The 19,744-nt window shown below is 36.4% G+C and overlaps 1 protein-coding gene across 3 annotated transcripts in view; it reads left to right on the top strand.

Annotated features, from left to right (window-relative positions):
- Positions 1-1,933: 1,933 nt before the first annotated feature.
- STPG2 (sperm tail PG-rich repeat containing 2) overlaps positions 1,934-19,744 on the top strand; it is a 54,819-nt gene continuing 37,008 nt past the window's right edge. For 2 of the 3 annotated variants that reach the window (XM_072862584.1, XM_072862582.1), the window contains exon 1: positions 2,662-2,797. In XM_072862584.1, coding sequence (XP_072718685.1) covers positions 2,760-2,797 — 38 coding nt within the window. In that variant the 5' untranslated portion in view covers positions 2,662-2,759. Of the gene's footprint in view, positions 2,030-2,661; positions 2,798-19,744 lie in introns of those variants that run through there. The other variant, XR_012042678.1, reaches the window with a different exon arrangement.

Below are 19,744 nucleotides of genomic sequence, written 5' to 3'. Positions count from 1 at the left end.
GTGTGTTTCTTTTTTTAATGTCTTTTCTACAAAGCTATTGTTGAAAACCATATCAAGAAATTCTGCCTATTAGTACCAATGAAGGTGAGTAAATATTTTAAACTTTGTGTATATTTCCATTTTTTTCACATATGCAGGCCTAATGTTAAGAAAAAAAATAATTCTCTTGAGAATTAAATCCCTCTTGAGTTTAAATTTTATTAGCGTATTTTTAGTTTTTCAGGTTGGGGGCTAAATTAGCTGCCTGCACAGCCAGCTGTGGTCACGAGGAATCTGCACCAGTTTTATACAAATGCTCCATGTGAATGTAAGATGTTCCCAGAAAGGCTGAGGTATGTTTAAATAGGAGACTCAGAACCTTAACATGCCCTCAGTAAATACAATTCTAATAAAAGGTGTAGGTTGATGGAAACAATAGGGTGTGAATGTGTCCTGGTTTCAGCTGGGATATAGAGTTAATTTTCTTCCTAGTAGCTGGTATAGTGCTGTGTCTTGGATTTAGTATGAGAATAATGATGATAGCAACTATTAAAACATCAATGTGTTAAGTAATGTTTGCACCAGTCAAGGACTTTTCAGGTTCCCATGCTCTGCCAGGTGCACAAGAAGCTGGGAGAGGGCACAGCCAGGACAGCTGACCCAAACTGGCCAAAGGGCTATGCCATACCATATGGCGTCATGCTCAGTATATAAACTGGGAGGAGTTGGCTGGAGAGCAGTGATCGCTGCTCGGGGACGGGCTTGGCATCAGTCAGCGGGTGGTGAGCGGTTGCATCTCTTGGTTTTTTGTTGTTGTTTTTTCCTGGGTTTTGTTTCTCTGTCTCTCATCGTTTTCCTTTTCATTACAATTTGTTGTTGTTATTTTAATTATTAAACTGTTCTTATCCCAGCCCACGAGTCTTCTTACTTTTACTCTTCAGATTCTCTCCCCCGTCCGACTGGGGAGGCAGGGGAGGGAGAGTGAGCGGCTGTGTGGTGCTTAGTTGCTGACTGAAGCTAAATCACGACAGAATGATTGCCTGCTTGGAGGTAACTGCTTTACCTATGCTTGTCCTTTTTCAGCAATGGGAAATACCTGATGTATCATCTCCCATCTGAATGCACACGTCAAGGGAGAAAACGTGCTCCTTCATTGGTCTTCCTGCATTTCTTTGTGGTTTGAGTGGATGTACCAAGATGTGGTATCAAGTGTCTTCAGAAAATCACCTGTACTCTTTGGTTGTAAGCTTGGTGCAAAGAAACAAGTAATCTAGCTGCTCCTGGGCTCCAAGCAGAAAGAGGGCACGTTTGAACAGAGCGCTGCATTTTGAAAGCAAACATTGAGGCCAGTCATCAGCAGTTTGGAAATCAGCGCTACGTATGGACAAAAGGCTAGAAACTATGCATGTAGCTCAGTCACTGGGGTGTGGGAGCAAAAAGTTGTGATCAGCATTTGTCACTTGAGAGTTTTTGGGAAACAAAGATGGAAGCCGCACAACATGTAATAATATTTATTAGCAATAATCATTTCAGGGCCTAGTTTAGCCTTGTTTGAAGCTTGCTGGAGGAAAGCTTTGCCGCCTGTTTTCGAGACGTGCTACTTATTTCCCAAATGTCTTTGTTGTCTCCTCACGTCTCCTACAGTTTCTGTAGGATATGGGTACTGTAGCTGAGGGATTCCCGCTATTGTTACTACTCCCTAGTCATTAACGAGGACACAGAACCGGGTTAGGACCCAGTAAAATAAACAGAATGAGGCCGTTCAAAAGCACCATCACCATACTTGTTTCTGGTTTACCGTGACTCTGGGAGGAGACTGAATGGTAGCAGCCACTACTGCAAGATGAACGTGAAAAAAAGCTCTGCTGCAGGCCAAGTACCACTTTAACGGATGAAGCAATTAAATGGGAGGGAGTAACTCCTTTATGGGCATGCTTCCTCAGTCTGACTCGGTGCCTGGGAAAGCCGCTACGGCCCGGGTCGGGACAGGCGGCGGCGGCTACCTGCCGTGCCACGGCCCCCGAGCTGTGAAGACCTTCACCGCAAACCCGTAAGGCCCGACCGCGGGAGGCGGCGCGGGGAGGCTGGGGTGGGGAAGAGGGAAAGAAGGCGGTGGCAGCCGCGGCCCCCGGCTGAGGAGCGGCGCTGCCCGGCGGGGCCGCCACCGGCCCTCGCTGCGACGGCGACGGGCGGGGCCGGCTCCTGCGGAGGGCCCGGCCTCTCCCGCCTGGGGCTGGAGACGCGGCGAACGGCAGGCAATGGCGGAGGGCGGGCGCCTGGCAGGCTCCCCTCCTCTCCGCTGTGGGCCAAGCCCCTGCGGCTCGGCGGGCAGTCGCTTTCCTCACAGCGTCCGCCCTCTCCGCCGCAGTGCCCGCGGCTGGGCGCTGCGGTTACCGGTCCCGTACGGAGCAGCCTGTCGGGCCTGAGCGGGGCTGCTCTGGCCGCGCCTGCTCCCAGCCGCCTGCGTGCAAGCGGCGCTCGGCCCTTCCGAGGGGCACGAGCGCGGCCGCGGGGCCGGGTGCAGCAGCGCTGAGGGACCGCGCCGGCCCCTGAGGCGCGTTGCCGGCGTAGAGCGAGGGTCGGCTCTTCAATTTGTTAGGCGCGTAGAGGGCTGAACGTAATAAAAACATACGTGAAGAAGCAGTAATACGTTTCGTTAGCCGCCAACGGGCGGGGCGTGAACGGGAGAGGTGTTAAGGTGGTGCAGAGCTAGTGATTTGAGAGGTGCCTCTGAGTTTGTAACGCATAGATCGACGCTGCGCAGTTTCTCAACAGTGTGAATGTACCTGTGCTCCGTTCTTCAGCGAGATTGTCTCAGGTATTTACCTTAGCTTGGAGATCACCGTGCTTTGCATAAAAAGTATAAAAGCATATTTTTTTTCCCTCTCACTAGGCTGCACTCTAGTGAAGTAGGTGTGCCCTTTTAGAGTAGTGAGGTAATAGTATCTTTTATTTAAGGTTAAAAATTGTTTAAGAAGTCTAGTACGGCCTAAAGTAGAAGTGAATCTCAAATAGAAGTTAGTGTACAGTGAGGTATAAATATGTTTTACTGTGGATGTTATTTTGTGACTAGACTGTGAATGTTACAAGAATATCTTTGTAAGAAGGTTTTCTAATTTTTTTTTTATGGAGACTAAGATGATGTAGTTTAGCATATAAATAATATGATAGTATGAAGCCAGTTCAATTTTTCCATCTCCACTAAGCCTTAAAATGACTTGAGAACTTTTCAATGACTTTTCTATTTGTAGCACATACACTTTTCTATTTGGTTGCATTAACTTTTTTTTTTTTTTGCCAGAGCTCTGTGTATTTCTAAAAATATTACCAAAACATACAAATATTGGTCCTTTCCCTATCTTCAGATTTGCAACTACTAGGATAAGTGATGAGTCTATGTACTGCTTTAAACCCCATTACAGCAGATTACTTAGAAAGCCATTCTGAAAGTATAGTATTCTTTGCTTTCCAGTAACGGTGGGATTAAAGATACAGTTTATAATCATAAAAACACTGAAGTCCATAAGACTCATATTTAGGGTTAAGTGAGAAACTTTATGCTTTAAATAAATTTAAAAAGTTTTAAGATTTTTACTTTTTACTTTGGCTTACTGAAAAAAAAAATCAACAATGGTCAAAAGTATATAAAACAATGATATATTATTTTCTTGGGTTTTTTTTGCCTTTACTTCGATATTGCTGCAGTTTAGAAATAAAGTGACAAGTAGATTGAAAACTGCTCCAGTGACCATGAAGACAGTAATGCATTTGAGCACAATAAAATCTCTGCTGAAAATAAATTGGCAGTTAGGCATTGCTTTACTCACAGAGAAATAGATTCAATCTTAAAATTGTTTTCAATGTGCTTTTATTGATCCAGTGCTTTCTACTTACTGTATTTATTAGGGTACATGATCATAATGATCCCAGTTTAAAATATCTAAGTTCTGTAGCAATTTTAGGGGTAAACAATAGGGGAGGGTGGAGTTGGAGATTAGCCATCTCCATGCATCTTTTACCATCTAAAGTTTGAAACCTTGTTCTTAGGATGCCAACAATCAGCAGTATTCTTATAACAGATCTGAATAGAATAACCTCTTCTTACAAGTAAGTTGGCCAACAATGGAAGAAAATACAGGAAGATACTATTTGTTATGATTATTATTTAATCTCATGTGTCCTCTCTGTTTCCCCTAGTTTCTTTTTTTTTCTGTAGTAAGATTCTTATAATGTAGCCCCTGAAGGTGAATGCTATCTGATGTTTAAAAACCTCAGTTTTCCCTTCGTCTTTTTAGGTAGTTGTCATATTTCCTAAACTTTTTTTGTTGTTGTTTGTGGTGTTTTTTTTGTTTGCATGTGGGTTTTTTTTTTTTACTTATTTGAAGTTACAGATTGTGCTGTAGCTAAAAATGTGTTTGTAGCCTAATGAACTAACAAGACAACAGCTTCTAAAGGAAAAGAATTGTGCATTAGTTTTGTTAAATACTTGTCTCTGAAAGAGAAAAGTGAATTCAGTTGATGTTGAGAGCAAAGGTAGAGACCTTCCCAAGGTGGGCAGATTTTTATTGCTTTATTTTACACATACATTTATTGTTAAATAATAATAACAAAACGGAGAACTTGTAGTTTGATTGAATGACATTATTTTCTGTATGTTTAGTAGTTATTTTTGTTGATTAATGTTGTGTTTACTGAACTAGAAATGTAACAGTTTGAAGATTTTGCAGGTCTGGGATCATGTCATCTTAATCCATGCATGAGAGCGAGCAGGAGATTGGCAGGCCTTATGGCTGAGGTGTTCATGCTTCCCATGAGAACATATAACCCAACTGTGCATTATGACCTTATTGCTTAAACTGGGACTAGGGGCAAAAGTGGCGTGTGTGCAAGATTACAGAATTTGTTATGGCATATGCTCTTGTTAGTGAAGTTGTAGAAACCTCAAATAAAGATAAAACAGATGTTAATAAAACTCATTAGGTAAATAGGAAGCTGAACTAAGTATTCATGATTTTTTCTAGGTGTTGTAAGTGTAAAAAATAGGAAAAGAGAACTGGACTGCTCAGTTTTAGAGACATAAAATATACCAGAAACCGGTGGAAAGAAAACAATCAACTGGTCTTTGTCAGTATACAAATTCTTTAAGAGCAACAGCATATTTTGTGTTAGTTGCAGTTAGTTGCAGTAAAACAAAACAAATCCCCAAACCCAAACAAACTATTCCTACCTGAGTCCCCTTAAAGTCATATACAAGTAAGCTGGTATTTTGTCAACAACAATTTTAAACTGAACTGAAATTCCATCTCTCAGTAGCAAAATACAATGTTAGACGGGTAGGAGTGGTGGTGTAGCAAGGACTATCAAGAGGCCTGTGGTGACAAAAACAGAATTACAGGGAAGGTTTTGGTTACCCCTCTACACTTTGAGTTGGGATCTCAGGCTTGGCAGTGTGCTGAGAGTGGGCCAGCACTCTTTAGACACAATAAAGAAATGATTCGTGGATTGCAGAAGAGGAGAGCCAATTTTGACCTTCTGAGCAGCATGTTTCAGAATGTTACTACTGTCTAGCTAGTCTCAGAGTGGCTATAAAGTACTTAAATTTTGCATTCTTGAAAGAATAGAAAACAACTCATAGCAAATGGTAAGTGTGTTTTAATTTCAAAAAAGGGAATTATGTAGAATGATAAAGCTTTTCACAAAGAAGTGGAAGGGCTCAGCCAAATGGGTGAAATGCTTGCAAGTGGCATGGACCCTGTTAACAAAAATTATACTAGAATGGTAGGGCAAATACCTGTCACTTATCAGCTGGATTCTAGAACAATTAAAATGAACTAGTGTACACAAAATCTGGGTAAAATTATTTATTGAGAGTAAGATGAAACTCTTAAACTCACAAATTGAATATAAAAAGACAATAGGGTAGGTAAAAATGATTATGAGGAATGAGTTTTCAAAGAAATAGAAACTACTAAGAATCCTTGTACAAATACATCACAGGTAGGAAGCCTGCTGGAGAATTTACAGGGCAAACAGCTGATCCTTTTACAGGTATAAAAGGATTATCCAAAGAAAACAAAGACATAGGAAAAAAAGCTGAAAGCTGAATGTTGTCCTCGTTGACTGGAAAAGAGCTGAAGGAGGTTCCCACAGTGCAGTCTCTCTTTGTATGCGTTTTGGAGGAGCTTTCTTAGAATTGGGTTGTTGGGTGAAAAAATTGCCTAGATAAGATCCCTGAGCAAGATTGTGTTCACCAAAGAGTTTTAATGAAACTCATGTATGAAACCACTGACTGACTAACCATGGTGTGCAAACTATTACTTACAGTTTTGTTAGTACTGAGAGAACAGGTGGTAGTGTACATGATACATTTTTGAAGAGTTTTAACAGAAACATTGGGAACTGTAGGGCTGGTAAGTCTGGCTTCTGTGTGAAGTAAATTCCACCAAATGACGTGGTAAAGGATAGAGCTGTAGGCATGTGGATAAGATTGATATAATGGGAAAGACTCTGTGCAACTTGTAAGGTGCCGTACAAACCTATTACAGGTCTTTGAAAGGGCCAGTAAACAAGCAGTAATTTTGATTTAATTGATGTATTCTACAAGAGTTTACAGAAAGACTTTGAATGGTGTCACCAAATGAGTTTAAAGAAATTGAACTTCCATGTATCAAGGTTTAGTAATTGTCAATAAACAGAAACCAAGATGAGAAATAATTGCTGGCTTTCTTATGTAAGGGAGTCTCACAGGAATTTGTTCTAGGGTCTCTGCTATCTAATATCCCATAAGTGATCTGGAAAAAAGGGATGAGCAAGGTGGTAAAGTTTGCTCACTGCACTGATTTATTCAAGGTAGTAAAAATGAAATCTTGTTACAAAGAGCTGAACAAAGACTTTGTGATACTGCATGATGGAGTGACAAAATGGCATGGGAGATTCAGTGCAGATAAATGAACTTGGGAAAACCAATCTTAATTTTCCACATTAAAACCAAGGATGCTGAAATTACATACAGCACGAGAGATCTTAAAATTATAACACTTCATTCGAAGCAAATGCTAGCTCAAAGCACAGTAGCAGTCAGGAAAAAAAAGGCAACTAAACTATTAGGAATTATTAGAAAAGGGATAGAAAACAAACCATAAAACCTTATTATGCCCTTGCATAAATGCCACAGTTTGTCTTCAGATTCATTGTTACCTGAAGTTCTGGTTACCCCTCTCTGAAAGTGTATTATAAAATTAAAATACATACAGGGATGATCATAGATATGAAGAGACATTTTCTTAAGGAGTCATTAGATAGATTAGGGTTCTTCATCCTGGAAGAGTTACAACCAAGATGATAGAAGCCTATGTAGTGTTGACTTTCATAGAACAGATGGATGAGAAGTGACTGTTTATTTCTTTTTTCTTCCTAATGCAAAAAATGAGGGGTATCATGTGAAATTATCCAGTGAAATGTTCAGAACAAAATGGTACATAGTTATGTGGTCAAAGATTAGACAAATTGGTGGAAGCAGAAATTCTGAAAAGGTATTAAATGTACTTTTGTAGGAAGTTCTTTAGCTGCAGATTGCTAGAATCTGGCAGTGAGTATTAGGAGAAATATTGCCGCATGCTTACCCTTCTACGGCAGATCAGCAAGCAAGATGGTAATACTGGCCAAGGTGGAAGTTTAGTTTGATCCAATGTTGTCGTTCTTGTGTTTTTATGTGATGGGAACAAAGTGTGGCAGAGACTGCAGCAGGTGTTTGTATACCTTCTAGTACAACTGCTGTGCATGCAGCAGGGGAGGCTGCCACCGTGGCTGCTGCATGGTGGTTTCCCCCTCTCCTGCTCTGGAACCTGACCTGCCTGTTGCAATTGTGTGAGGTCTCAAAGCTGGAGGGGGGGCTATGGTTTTAAGTTGGTGCCACATAGACTGCTGGTATTTTAGCTAGGGAGCATGAAGCGGGGGTCAGGTGAAAAAATCAGAATTGGACATGACTCTTGTGCCTGTTGTCCTTGGAATGCAGAAGTCTGATCTTCCTAATGCTTTCTTGAGTACTTCTAGGCATTGTAGGGAGAGTTTTTAACTTTTTTTTTTTTTCCCTCTCCTGTCTGCTAGCAAAGATAAATGTGTGGGAGTAGTGTCTCTCACTACTGGGAGCTGATCAGGGATGCTGTTTGCCTGAGGCAGTACTTCCTATTAATCTTAAAGAAGAGTGATGCTTATAACTTGAAATGGAACCCATCTTTAGATGTATAATTAAGTCCTTATGTCAAGAACAAAAATGTAAATTCAGCTTTTTAAGCTTTAATATGTAGGGTAAACTTTATACAACAAGAGCATAGTATGACTGAAGTAGTATCAGTACCAGCAGCTACAAAATACATAAAACAATGCAACTACGGAAAGAATTAGACTGTCTAAAGCATGGGGCTAACCGACAGTGAAAAAATCCATGTTATAGTTGTGTATGTTATGTAGTGTACTTACTTTTAGTGGTGATTTTTTTTTTTTTTCCTTACCGTACAATCATTTAGGACAGACCAACTGCTATATACGTTCCCAAGTGGGAAAAGGTGATAATGCTGTTTGTTGCATTAAATTTTGTACTAGAATGATAAAATCACAGTCATAGAGTATCATAAAGTGTCTTTACTGCTCTTCCTTGTTTATCTTCTTTTTCCGGAATCTTCCTCCAGCTTAAACTATAATGGAAAAAGATCAAATAACTCATTAAGTAATGATGTTCCATATGAGAACCTTTACTCTGTTTTTAGACATAATAGTTTGAAATTAGTGATGTAATTAGACACTTATCTTTGGCACTTCTATTTGATTATTGGTTGTTCATTGTGGAAGCTGTGGATCACTATTGTGTTTTATGAGAGTGTAGTGGTGAGAACAATATGCTACAAAAGGTGGCAGATGGCAGGCTTTGCGGAATGGCATCTTCACGTTTCAACTGAGATACATCATGTTATGTACTTCTATTAATTTATTCTTGTGCTACACTGTTTTCCATCACACCTGCTATAATACTGCATAAATAATGTGTTACAATGAGAGATATCATTGGTCAAAAATAAAGCAAGCTATATCTGAAAACTTACATTTAGTAAAGATGCTAATTTTAAAAGTATGCAGAAAATGCATTTTCAATGTTTGCAGTTACAGTAGCAGCACTAATGATGAAGTTGTTTGGAAATCTAAGGTTTTCCTCACAGTTCTTGTCTTATGTCCCATTTAGAGTAGTAGGAAGTCAAGTACTTCAGTCTTGTTTTCTAATTAATTTTCTTGGCAGATGATTACATTTTTTCCTGATGTCTACAACAGGCTATCTCTACTGTTTTAAGAATTACCATGGAGCTCACTTGTAAAACCATATAAATCCTCCAGAATGTATGGGAAAAAAAAAAAAAAAAAGAATGCTGTAGCTTCTTAGTTATTAAGAAAACCACAGTCTTCTAGTTCTAGTTTGATGCACTTAAGTATAGAGGTTTCTGTACATAAAGCTCAATTATAACTAAAATGTTTAGGACACTAAAATGTTTGAAGTGAAGGAACTGGTACTGATTAGATTACTGTTTAGAACCTGGCTTGCTGAGGTCTTCATCAATGGCAGGGTCTTTACCATTATAGAGTAAATAGTGAAATTTTGCTTTTGGTTTTTACTCTACAATTTTATTCAATATTTTACTTTATTGAAACTCTTTGGGATACAAACTAGAATATGTCAGAATTTTGGAAACAGTAATTCATTGGAGGATGCAGATGAGAAATAATGATTTTTAGCTTCTTTGTGTGATGACTTTTCCTAATTGAAATCAAGTAAAACAACTTTGAAAAAAGTAATCATTATCTACAGTGCTTTTAATATTACTGGCCACAGTGTGGTGTTTGTGTGGTGGTTTGTTTTTTTTTTTTTTAATAGATGCATTTAGGTATCAGAATTATTTTAATAAAATTGTTATCAGGTTTGTAGTTAATTCATGGTAATGTGGTTTGTTTTTATTTTTTTAAATATAATTTAAAACATCAAAGGTGGCAAGAGTCTGCCAAAGAAGAGAAGTGCTTCAGAGATCAATGCAATTACTCCAGGACCTGGCAGCTATAACCAAGCTCCTACAATAGAGTTGGCTAGAAAGAGCAAAAAACAGAGAGAGTCTAGAGAGCACAGTCAGTTGGTATGCTAATTTTAAATGTCTGTGTAATGTTAATTCCCTTTTTAAACAATGATCAAGCGTATTACTGAATACTTGTGATGATGTTTTGTTATGCTAATATTCTGAAAAGTATTTTTGCCATACCAAGTGCAAAAATGATTGAACATTTGCACATTCAAGCTTGTGTCCACAGTAAGCAAAACCCCGCTTTTTTTTTTTAAAAAACAGTTTTTAAAGATACTGAAATGTACTTTGCTTTGTATGTCATCTGTAACCCAACAGATTCAAACAAAAATCTAGCCATTAATGCTAACTTATAAAGAAGTTTTTGAACTTTATAGAGAAATGGATCTTGGGAGTTTAATTTGCAGTAGATATGGAAGCTAAATAAGTGGCTGAGATTTTTCATATTACCAAATGGCAGGTAGGGCCAGGATACTGATACCATCTAGTGGTTACACATGCCCTAATGCTGTTAGGCATTCTTGAATATGATGGAGAACCCAGAAGGTAACATTGCCATTTTTCAGTTGGCTTAGAGGGAATATTAGTAATCCTATTAGCCATACCCCTCCACAATTTAATTGGTTTATGCTTGTGCAACAATGTGACACAAGTAACTAAAATTGATGTCATTTGTCTGTGCATGTGATGTTAAGTTACCACTGCTGTGGGATTACCTATTGGTTTTGTAGCATTCTGAGATCTTGCACCTGCAACTGTAAAGTGAAAGTGTGGGTGTTTGGTTTTTTTTTTTTTGGGTGTGGGTTTTTTGTGTGGGTTTTTTATTTTTTTTAAATATTGTAGGGCATTTGGTTACTTCAGGGATACCCAGTTTAGATTCCATTTTCAGTTTATTTACTGTGAGTAAAGATGTGTGGATAATCTATTTTAAAATGTATATATATTTTTAACATAGCTTTATTTTTTTTTGAAGTGGGTTTTTTTTAATTATTTTTTTTTTTAAAGCGAGCTGTACACTCCCTAAAAATCTGCCAAAAGGAGGATGATCCCTCTATTCCTTCTCCTGGTCAGGCTCTTGGATATGAGGAAGGTGAGGACTGCACTCTTATAAAACAGTACACACCTCAGAGACGTAACACTGGGTCCAGCTTACATTCAGATACTATTTGTAAGTAACTTTTAATAGCTCCCACATCACTGAAGATAAAACAATGAAATAATGTGGTGGTTTTTTTTTTTTTTATTAAAAAAACCCCAAACAAACACACCCTGCCCCCCCAACAACCACAAAAGATTGTCCTGTTCTATTTTCTCCTAGAATAACAAAAATAAAACTGGTACCACTAGATTCTTGACTCTGTAGTAGGATGTTTCTGGAGGATATGGACACAAATGTAATGAAGTCTTATGCAGTGCCTGCTTCACTATAGCTAAAGGACTAGGAAAAAACCTGCACCTCTGAAAGAGAGTTATCACTTCCTTTTCTGCTTGGACAGAGAAGTAATGTAAAAGCATACAACAATTCTGCAAGTGATACTAGAGAAGCTTAGGGCGTAGAGGCTGCAAAGAAACCTGCTTATGCTTTTTTACAGTCATTACTTTTTTAAAATAACGGAACTATGAGAAAATTGATTCAAAGAATTGAAGTATGTCTGATTTCTTTTTTAAATCACAGGAAAAACAACTAGATTGAAAGAATGTGATTCTAATATAGTGCATAACCTGAGTGCTACCCTAAAAATACATCTTTGTCACTGTTTTGTTTTTATTTGCAAATATTGCAGATAAATTTCCTGGGTTTTGGCAAAATTTTTTTCTTAACTATAGGTCACACAAAATTTCCAAAGAAAGAGATTTTTTTTTTTTTTTCCCCCTTTACTCCCTTCATAAGAAGGGGAGTAAAATATAAAATACAAGTAAGTATATATATAATACATAGGAAACAAATATTCTTTTAAAGTCATGCAGTTCTTTCATAGTGCTTTCTAAAGTACAGGGGGACTATTGCAGAAAACTCTTGAAGTTCTCGTATTTCATGTAAGATTTCAGTATGTAAGACCTGTTGAATCAAAGACATTCTTGAATTCTTGAATAAATTTTCTGATAATTTTGTTATTTTAGGAAAGTAATGACTTAAGTAATGAGCTTTGATACTTCTGCTGTGTTTTCAGGATCTTAATAAGTTGTGTTATTTGTAATTATTCTCAAAGTATCAGACATTACAGTAAAATCTGGCAGCTTTAATATTAAAAATATGACTCCCAAATCTAAAGCATCTGGCAAAGAAATGTGCCTGCTGAGTAGTTTTTATCACTGATAGGTTTTTGGCTGCAGTATTTCCATTTCCTGTTTATAACGTTTATCTCTTAATTCTTGACATTTTTGTCTTTTAATTAAAAGGGTATCATTGTAGGTCAGGATAGTGATGTATTAAGTTTTTTTTTTTTTTCCAGAAGGTACTTGGAATTTAATTGTGTGACTCCTGCTAACAGAATAGTTGACAGATCTAGATCAGTCTGTGGCAAAAAAATGCAAATTTTGAAGTGTGTGGATTACGACTTTATTTTTACTCTGAAGTCTTTTTGTACTGTCTGTATTTTTTAGTTCTAGCTCAGCTTACTGCTTATTCAAAGAATTAATTATGTTTTTAAAAATTTTCATACCGTTAAATCACTTGTAGAGCAGAAAGGCTGTAAATCTGCTATCAAATCTACATTGCAAAAAGAGATGTTCTTTTAATTATGAGATGACTTTTACAGATTAGCCGTTCTACTTTAAAACCATTCTGAGACATGACGGATTCAAATTCTGTCACGTGGGTTATAACTCTTGTGTTCTGTTGCGAGATGTAAATTTTTACAATATTGTAGTAAACAGTGTGTTCTTTAATGTTTCTGTCACATCTTCTCAAACAAATTGCAGATTAAAGATGTCTTCCATTTGAAAGGCCTCAATAGCTACTGCTCGCTGTTCCTTATTACAGGTGATTCTGAAGTAGCAACATCAGCTATATATAGCACTTATGACGAAGGGGATGCTTGAGCAATACTAATTACGTAGAGTGAACTATAGTTCGTAATTACCCAAAATAAAAAAGAGAACAATTAATTACTACTTTTCGGTTACTATTTTCCCCTGTAATTATTTATCCAGGAAGTGCATTAGGGGGCAGCAGAGTCATTTAGTTGATCCAGTTTGCAACCATTTCTAAGTATTTCATGCTAGCACTTCAGTGTTCAGCATTTTTGTTAGGAATCACATTTTCTGTGAATGCTGTTGCGCAAATATAAGGCATCACGTTTCTAAACACTGAATAAGCAAAATGAATAGTCTACAGGTAATCATATGTAGAATCTGTGTAGTTATCTGTAATTTTTGTAGTTCTACAAATGGAGAACTAAGGCAAGGAGATTAAATGGTATACTGAAAAGGTGTTTGGGAATGTGAGAATTTCAATCTGAAGTAAGCTTCTGATTTCTAGATTTGGATTATTTCATGTAGTATTTTAGCTACCTGTATGCTTTAGCTTTTAGCAAGGAAGAGACAAAAGATCAAGAGAACTCATAGAATGCACAACTGAAGTTTTTATTCAAAATTTGTATTTATTTTACATAATTTATTCAGAAACAATTTTTGAATTCTAGATTTAACTGATGGTGTTAAGACACCTTTTCATGAGAATTTAAAATGTTTTTGTGTTTTAAGGAATGTTGACCATTTCATCCCTGTTAAAATCTAACAACTGGAATATTTTGTTCTGTATTCTGGTGTGAGTGCACAAGCATTTCAGAAGTCTGCATCCATACAGAACTCTCCACCAAATTCCTGTGTAAATACCAACTATTACTGTTGTTATAGAAGAAATGTTACCAAATACTGGTACAATGGAGCTTAAAGAAACTGTGTAAGAAGAGCAGGAAACTTCTGTCAGATCTGGCATCCTAGAGACTCTAAGATATCTTGATCTTTCACCATGACAGCTTTCATTTAATTTGTTTTCAAGACGTGGTATTTAAAGAAGGTTGGCTACTTCTGAGGTAGTTAAAAAAAAAATAAATCATAGAACTCCTTAAGGACTTGGATTTTAATTTGTCTACTATATTTGTATCTTGAATTTGTTGGAAAAAATAAGACTTTTGAGGACAAAGAGGAGCTTTGTTTCTGTCTGTTAAGGGAAATAATGAACACCTTCATGGGAAAAGATAGGTGTCTTTCAAGAGTGTAATTATGAGTTTCTGTTTAAGTAACTGACCCATAACCAGAGCAAAGTGTTTGAGTGGCTCAGTACTTTTCTAAGTCCAGTCCTTACTGTAGATTAGTTTAGCAGTCATTCCCCTATCTCTAACTACTATTCTTTATTATGAATATGTTATAGAAATTTTGTAGTGTGGTCCTGTTTGGTTTTGATTTGTCTGTGTTTCTTGTTTAGTTCCTCTTGGTTTCTGGTCAGAGATTTTTTTTTTTTTTGGCATCTCGGATTTCATTGCATTGTTTTAGTTGGGTTTTGGACTTGGATACAGCATAGAAATACTGATCACAGTTTGAAATTATACTTTTAAAGTAGTCAAAACTAAGGGTTAGAGGGGAAAACATTCAAGTGATTCATTGGAGGCTATTCATTCATAAGTTGAACCTCTAGTTCTGTATCTATTTTTTGGTTTTAATAAATTATTTTATTTTTCTTGATATATTTCTGATTCTGCTGTGCATAGAGGTAATCGTGCCTGAGTCTTGTCATCTTCCTTTTTCACTTAGAATTGGACAATTTTTCATTAGTTCTAAGGACTTGTTTGCAAGGTTATACTTCATAGCAGAAAACCTGCTGCAGATGCATGTTTCTCTTAATACTTATTACGGGATCAGTGGGATGAGTTAATACTTTGTGTGTGGATATATATGAGCAATAATAGCCATCAAGTGTATCAGGGACACATATCAACAACATAAAATGAAAGCATTATGATCCTCAGGAGAGAAAGGACTTTCAAATACTCTGAAAACAATTCTGTCTTCTGGGGTTTTTGACAGTGCTTTCTTGTTAGCAAAAAATACCCGATTATTTGTTTAATATAAACTTGCTTAAAGAAAAACAGTACATAAGCTTTAATAATTTAATGAGTGTTCACAGTTAAAATATTATAGCACAACAAGAAACAACATGAAAAACAGATACGATACGTAAGTTAAGTGGATAATAAACTATTTTGAGTGTTCTTTCAGCACTTGCAACAGCTGTTTTGGCCTTGTCTTTTCCTTAGAGAAGTGACAGAGTCTGTGTAGTAATTGTTGGGTTGAATCTTTATTTTTATTTTTCACAACCACTATTTTTAGGTCAGAGCTCCCTCATTGGGCCTCAAAGCCCAATCCACGCATCTAATGTTCCTCAAGTTGCTGCTTTTTTCTTACTACGGGTATATATTTTGCATAAGCGATGAATTCCCAAAGCACATTTTCACTGTCAAGCAAAGGTAGGCCTCAGTCCAGCAAAGCACTTAACTATGTATTTAACTCTTAACATGTAACTGTTGCATTCAACTGCAGTAGGACTGCTTACATATTTTAAGCTATGGACTTACTGAAGTGCTTTAGTGGGTTGGTGCCTGCATGTAATGCCAAGGAAGAGCAACAAACTTGCATTTTGTTACAGAGCTAGGCCCTCTGATACAGATACAGATCTGCGAAGTCTTCAATTAAAAAAGAAATCCTATTTTATAATGCAAATATTTTAGCTATTTAAACATATGCACTCTATAAATATCACAGTTCAAAAAAACAGTTGTTCATTTTCACTTGCTCTTATGGTGAGCATTACGATGCTTTGATAGATTGGCAGTTGCTTTAAAAACGTGTAAGGACTGGTGTATCAGGCTGGGACCTAGGGAGCTCTGCAGATTTAAGGCTGCTTGCCCATAAAATGTGGTTTGGAGGGGGAGCTGGAGGAAGTGAATAATTCTGTGGCATAAAGTGAGAAAATGGAGTGTTTGAACAGAGCAGCAGTATCAAGAGGTCTATGCTGAGAGGAATTCCCTTAATTTAAATGTTATAACCCTCAATGGTATAATTGTGTTAGGGAGTTTGTGATATATTGTGCTGGGAAAGATGAAAAATATGCAGATAGGGTTCTTTTTGAAAGGTGTTTTATTTAAAAAAATAATTAAAAACCCAAATCATTGACAATTGTTATGCTAGAAGTTAGTGAGGTGGCTATAAAGGCACTGTATGTATGTTATACATCTGCATACATCTTCAGGCAACTGGATCTTGGGTCTTACTCAAGCTGTTTCATCAACACACATAAAGTTTCAGGTAATATTTCAAAATATGAAAAATATGTCCTTTTAAAACAGCATGTGTAATCAGCCTAAGTCTGCTTTACAGAGTTGGGTATTCAAACTAAAGGGTACTGCTGGAGTCTGACACTGATATATTAGCTAATGTTGGTAACATACTGGGAACTACCTGTGTGCTGTAACACTGGAAGGCAGTCCATTAGTGCCTGAATTAATGCACTCAGGGACTTTTAATTCTTCACAGAATCTATTTCCATATTTAATTACGGGAAAGTCATAGAAAAAAGTTACAAAGCACCTTCTTCATCCATTTCATTGTCAACGGGAGTGGCGACCAGTAATTCTTTTTCAAGTTATATTGCAGTGTTCACTTAAAATAATGCAGCTCCTTGCTGAGTTTGCTCCAATTAAGCCATATTTTATTTGCTAATGACTTACCAAGTTGACAATGACCTTGAAGTTGGTATTGTCAACACTTCTTGGCATAAAGAGCTAGATGATTTAGAGTTATTAAGAGTGCATCAATTTATTCTTCAGTCTTTGTCAGTATTTTTAAAAAGCTTTTTAATTCCATTATAGATAGGATACTTTACCTGAATAATGTACAGGTTAGTAAGTTAAGTAACAGTCAATTTATATTGTTTTTACTGCAGATTTTAAAGACTGTATATATAAGGCAACACTTTTATTGTTCTTGAGTTTGAAAAAATTTACGAAACTGGGTCATCTTTACAATTGAGTAGCTTTAATCACTACAAATGCAATTTATTATTGTTACATTTCTGTTGGCTGTAAGTTACTTATATAAATACATTTATAAATATTTAGATACTGAATTTCACTGTTTCAGAAGTTATACTTTATCATGGTCTAATTTATTTCACTGTATGTTAAAAAAGGGTGCTAGTATAATTGAACAGAATAAGATTTTAATTCTTTATGAATGCTTCTTGGTAACTTAAAATGAAGATGAATAATAAAATTACATTTATATAGTTTAGAAATGTTTAGAACCTCATAATTACAGTTTAGTAATAACACAAAACACCTGTGCCTTTAGATGTAATTTACAGTGGGCTAGTTTGAACGTTTTAGGCAATTGCAATATTTAACACAAATGAGTGCAGTAATGAACTCTGTTTTGTCACTAAAAATATTCCTGAACTTCTCAATTTGTTGTTTTTATAATTTCTCCTTTTGGAAGCTGACGTTGCGTGTCATCTTAATCTAGATGCGTACATAATCATACTGCCAATTCATGCACATTATTTGCTGGGAACTATCATTAATTCCTGTTTCCTCACACTTTTCTATTAAATCATACCTATCTTCAAGGGAAAAAAAAAAAAGAACCTTGGTGAGTTTAGAAGGAAGTAGATATTGCTACTTTAAAAAATATTGTATATTAAGGTGCATGTTCTGATTTGATGCATTTAATTGTATTATATTTTACTTGTTAAGGATATCGTTCCATATGCTGAAAATACTACTTGCTGCATGCCATTTTAAAAACAGTGATCAAACTACCATCTTTCCTCAAGCAGATCTTTTAGGAGTATAGTCCTTTTGTTTTGCCTTCAAGATTTGAGTTACTATGCCATTAAAATTGACTTTAATGGAGTCATCATTATGTGCATATACCGTAACTGAGAAACCGTATGATCTAATTACTGTAACCCGTTTCTTTCTTAACCCTAAATCTCTGTTCTCGGTTTCTACATCATGCCTGATAAAATATCACACAGGCTTTGGGCTGTTCAATCTAGAGATTGTGAGGTGCCTAAGATCTTTCGAATATTGAAATGTTGAATAATAGTGTGTGTGTGTGTGTGTATATACACGCACACATATATATAGCTTCCTAGGGAGTAGCAAGCACAGATTTCAGTTCAAGATACACAATCGTATACATAAGTATACAAATTATTATTATTATCTCTTTGTATTAAAAATGCCTTTTAAAATCACTTTTCAATTTTACAGTAAATAAATGGTTCTGAGCATTCTTCTGTAGTTGTTAGAATATGGCTAGAAGCACCAGTGATCTGATTGGATGACATATTTCTATAGCAAAGTTTTCTTTCATATTATTTTTATTTGGAAATATATGCTCATTTGAATTAGCAAGGGATTGGAATAAATTATTTTCCTGAAGACTACATAGTGTGCCTAGTGTTTTAAAAGCGGAGATCACTTCTAATGTTTTGTTCAGGATTTCAGTTTTTCATCAGAAAGTCCTCGCTCTTCAGTGCAGTCAGCTGTGGTATTTGAAGTTGCTCATAATTTTGAAATGTTTTTTCAATCATGTAAGGCTCACTACTTTGTAAGTAGGGTACATCTACAAAAAAGCAGCATCTGCGTAAAGTGAGAGAATGACTGTGTTTGACTTTGTTTGTTTTGTGGTGGTTTTTTTTAAATTTGAATTTGCAAAACACGGAAGATTTTATACCTTGTGGAAATACATACTTTTCATTATCACAGAGGCTAATAGTATGGTATTAAAAATGTTTAATATATGTTTCTAAATGTACTACTTTTGTTCTATGTAAAGCTCATTTACTTGTCAAGTGTTGCCCCCAGAAAAGAGGCAAACGTGTACAGATTAAATAATCTCATAGTTAAGATGACAGTCTGCACATTTTATTCTCCTTAACACGCCTTTATATTTTTACAGTTTATTATTAGTAATTTAATCTCATTCCTCTAGACATACAAGCTGACTTCTCTTTTTTACAGCTGATGTCCCTGAGTGGGATTCAGTTTGGAGTTCATTTCACATTTTTAGCTGCCAGAGAAATTAAGTCTAACCGATGCAAGGTTGCTATCGGCTCAACATTCTCCCAGATCATAGAGGATATGTTGGAGACCAGGGCCATCCAACTCCTGAAGACCCCCACCAGTGTGGTTAGAATGTACAAGACTTTTCCTGCCATGCAAAGGTTCTGTTCTGTTAATAATAATATTGTGCTATTCCTTTATTAGTATCATAATAAAATGTAGGTAATTCTACAAAATTAACCATACAAAAAATTGAATATACTTACCCTTATTGTAGACTTAAAAATAAATTAGATTTCTACAGGATCTAATCTGTCACAATTTAAACTAATTTTAAGAAGTCCATTCTGTACATATCTGGACAATAATAATTTTTTTATATTGCACATTAAACCAGTAGTAAATAGTGCCTTACAGAGCCACTTGATGGTGCTGTCACCCTTTTACTCTGAAAATTCAGTTTGACTCTTATGCTTCCTTTATAACGATCGTCTTGAACTGCTTTAAATGGTGAAGGAGGAGGAATTGTACAAGCAAGGAAAAGATTTTTGTTTTCCTTTCTTTTTCTTTTCTTTTTTCTTT

This window comes from Ciconia boyciana, chromosome 5, assembly GCF_034638445.1.
Source record: "Ciconia boyciana chromosome 5, ASM3463844v1, whole genome shotgun sequence".
Classification (NCBI taxonomy): domain Eukaryota; kingdom Metazoa; phylum Chordata; class Aves; order Ciconiiformes; family Ciconiidae; genus Ciconia; species Ciconia boyciana.
This window is presented reverse-complemented; position numbering and strand designations above follow the sequence as displayed.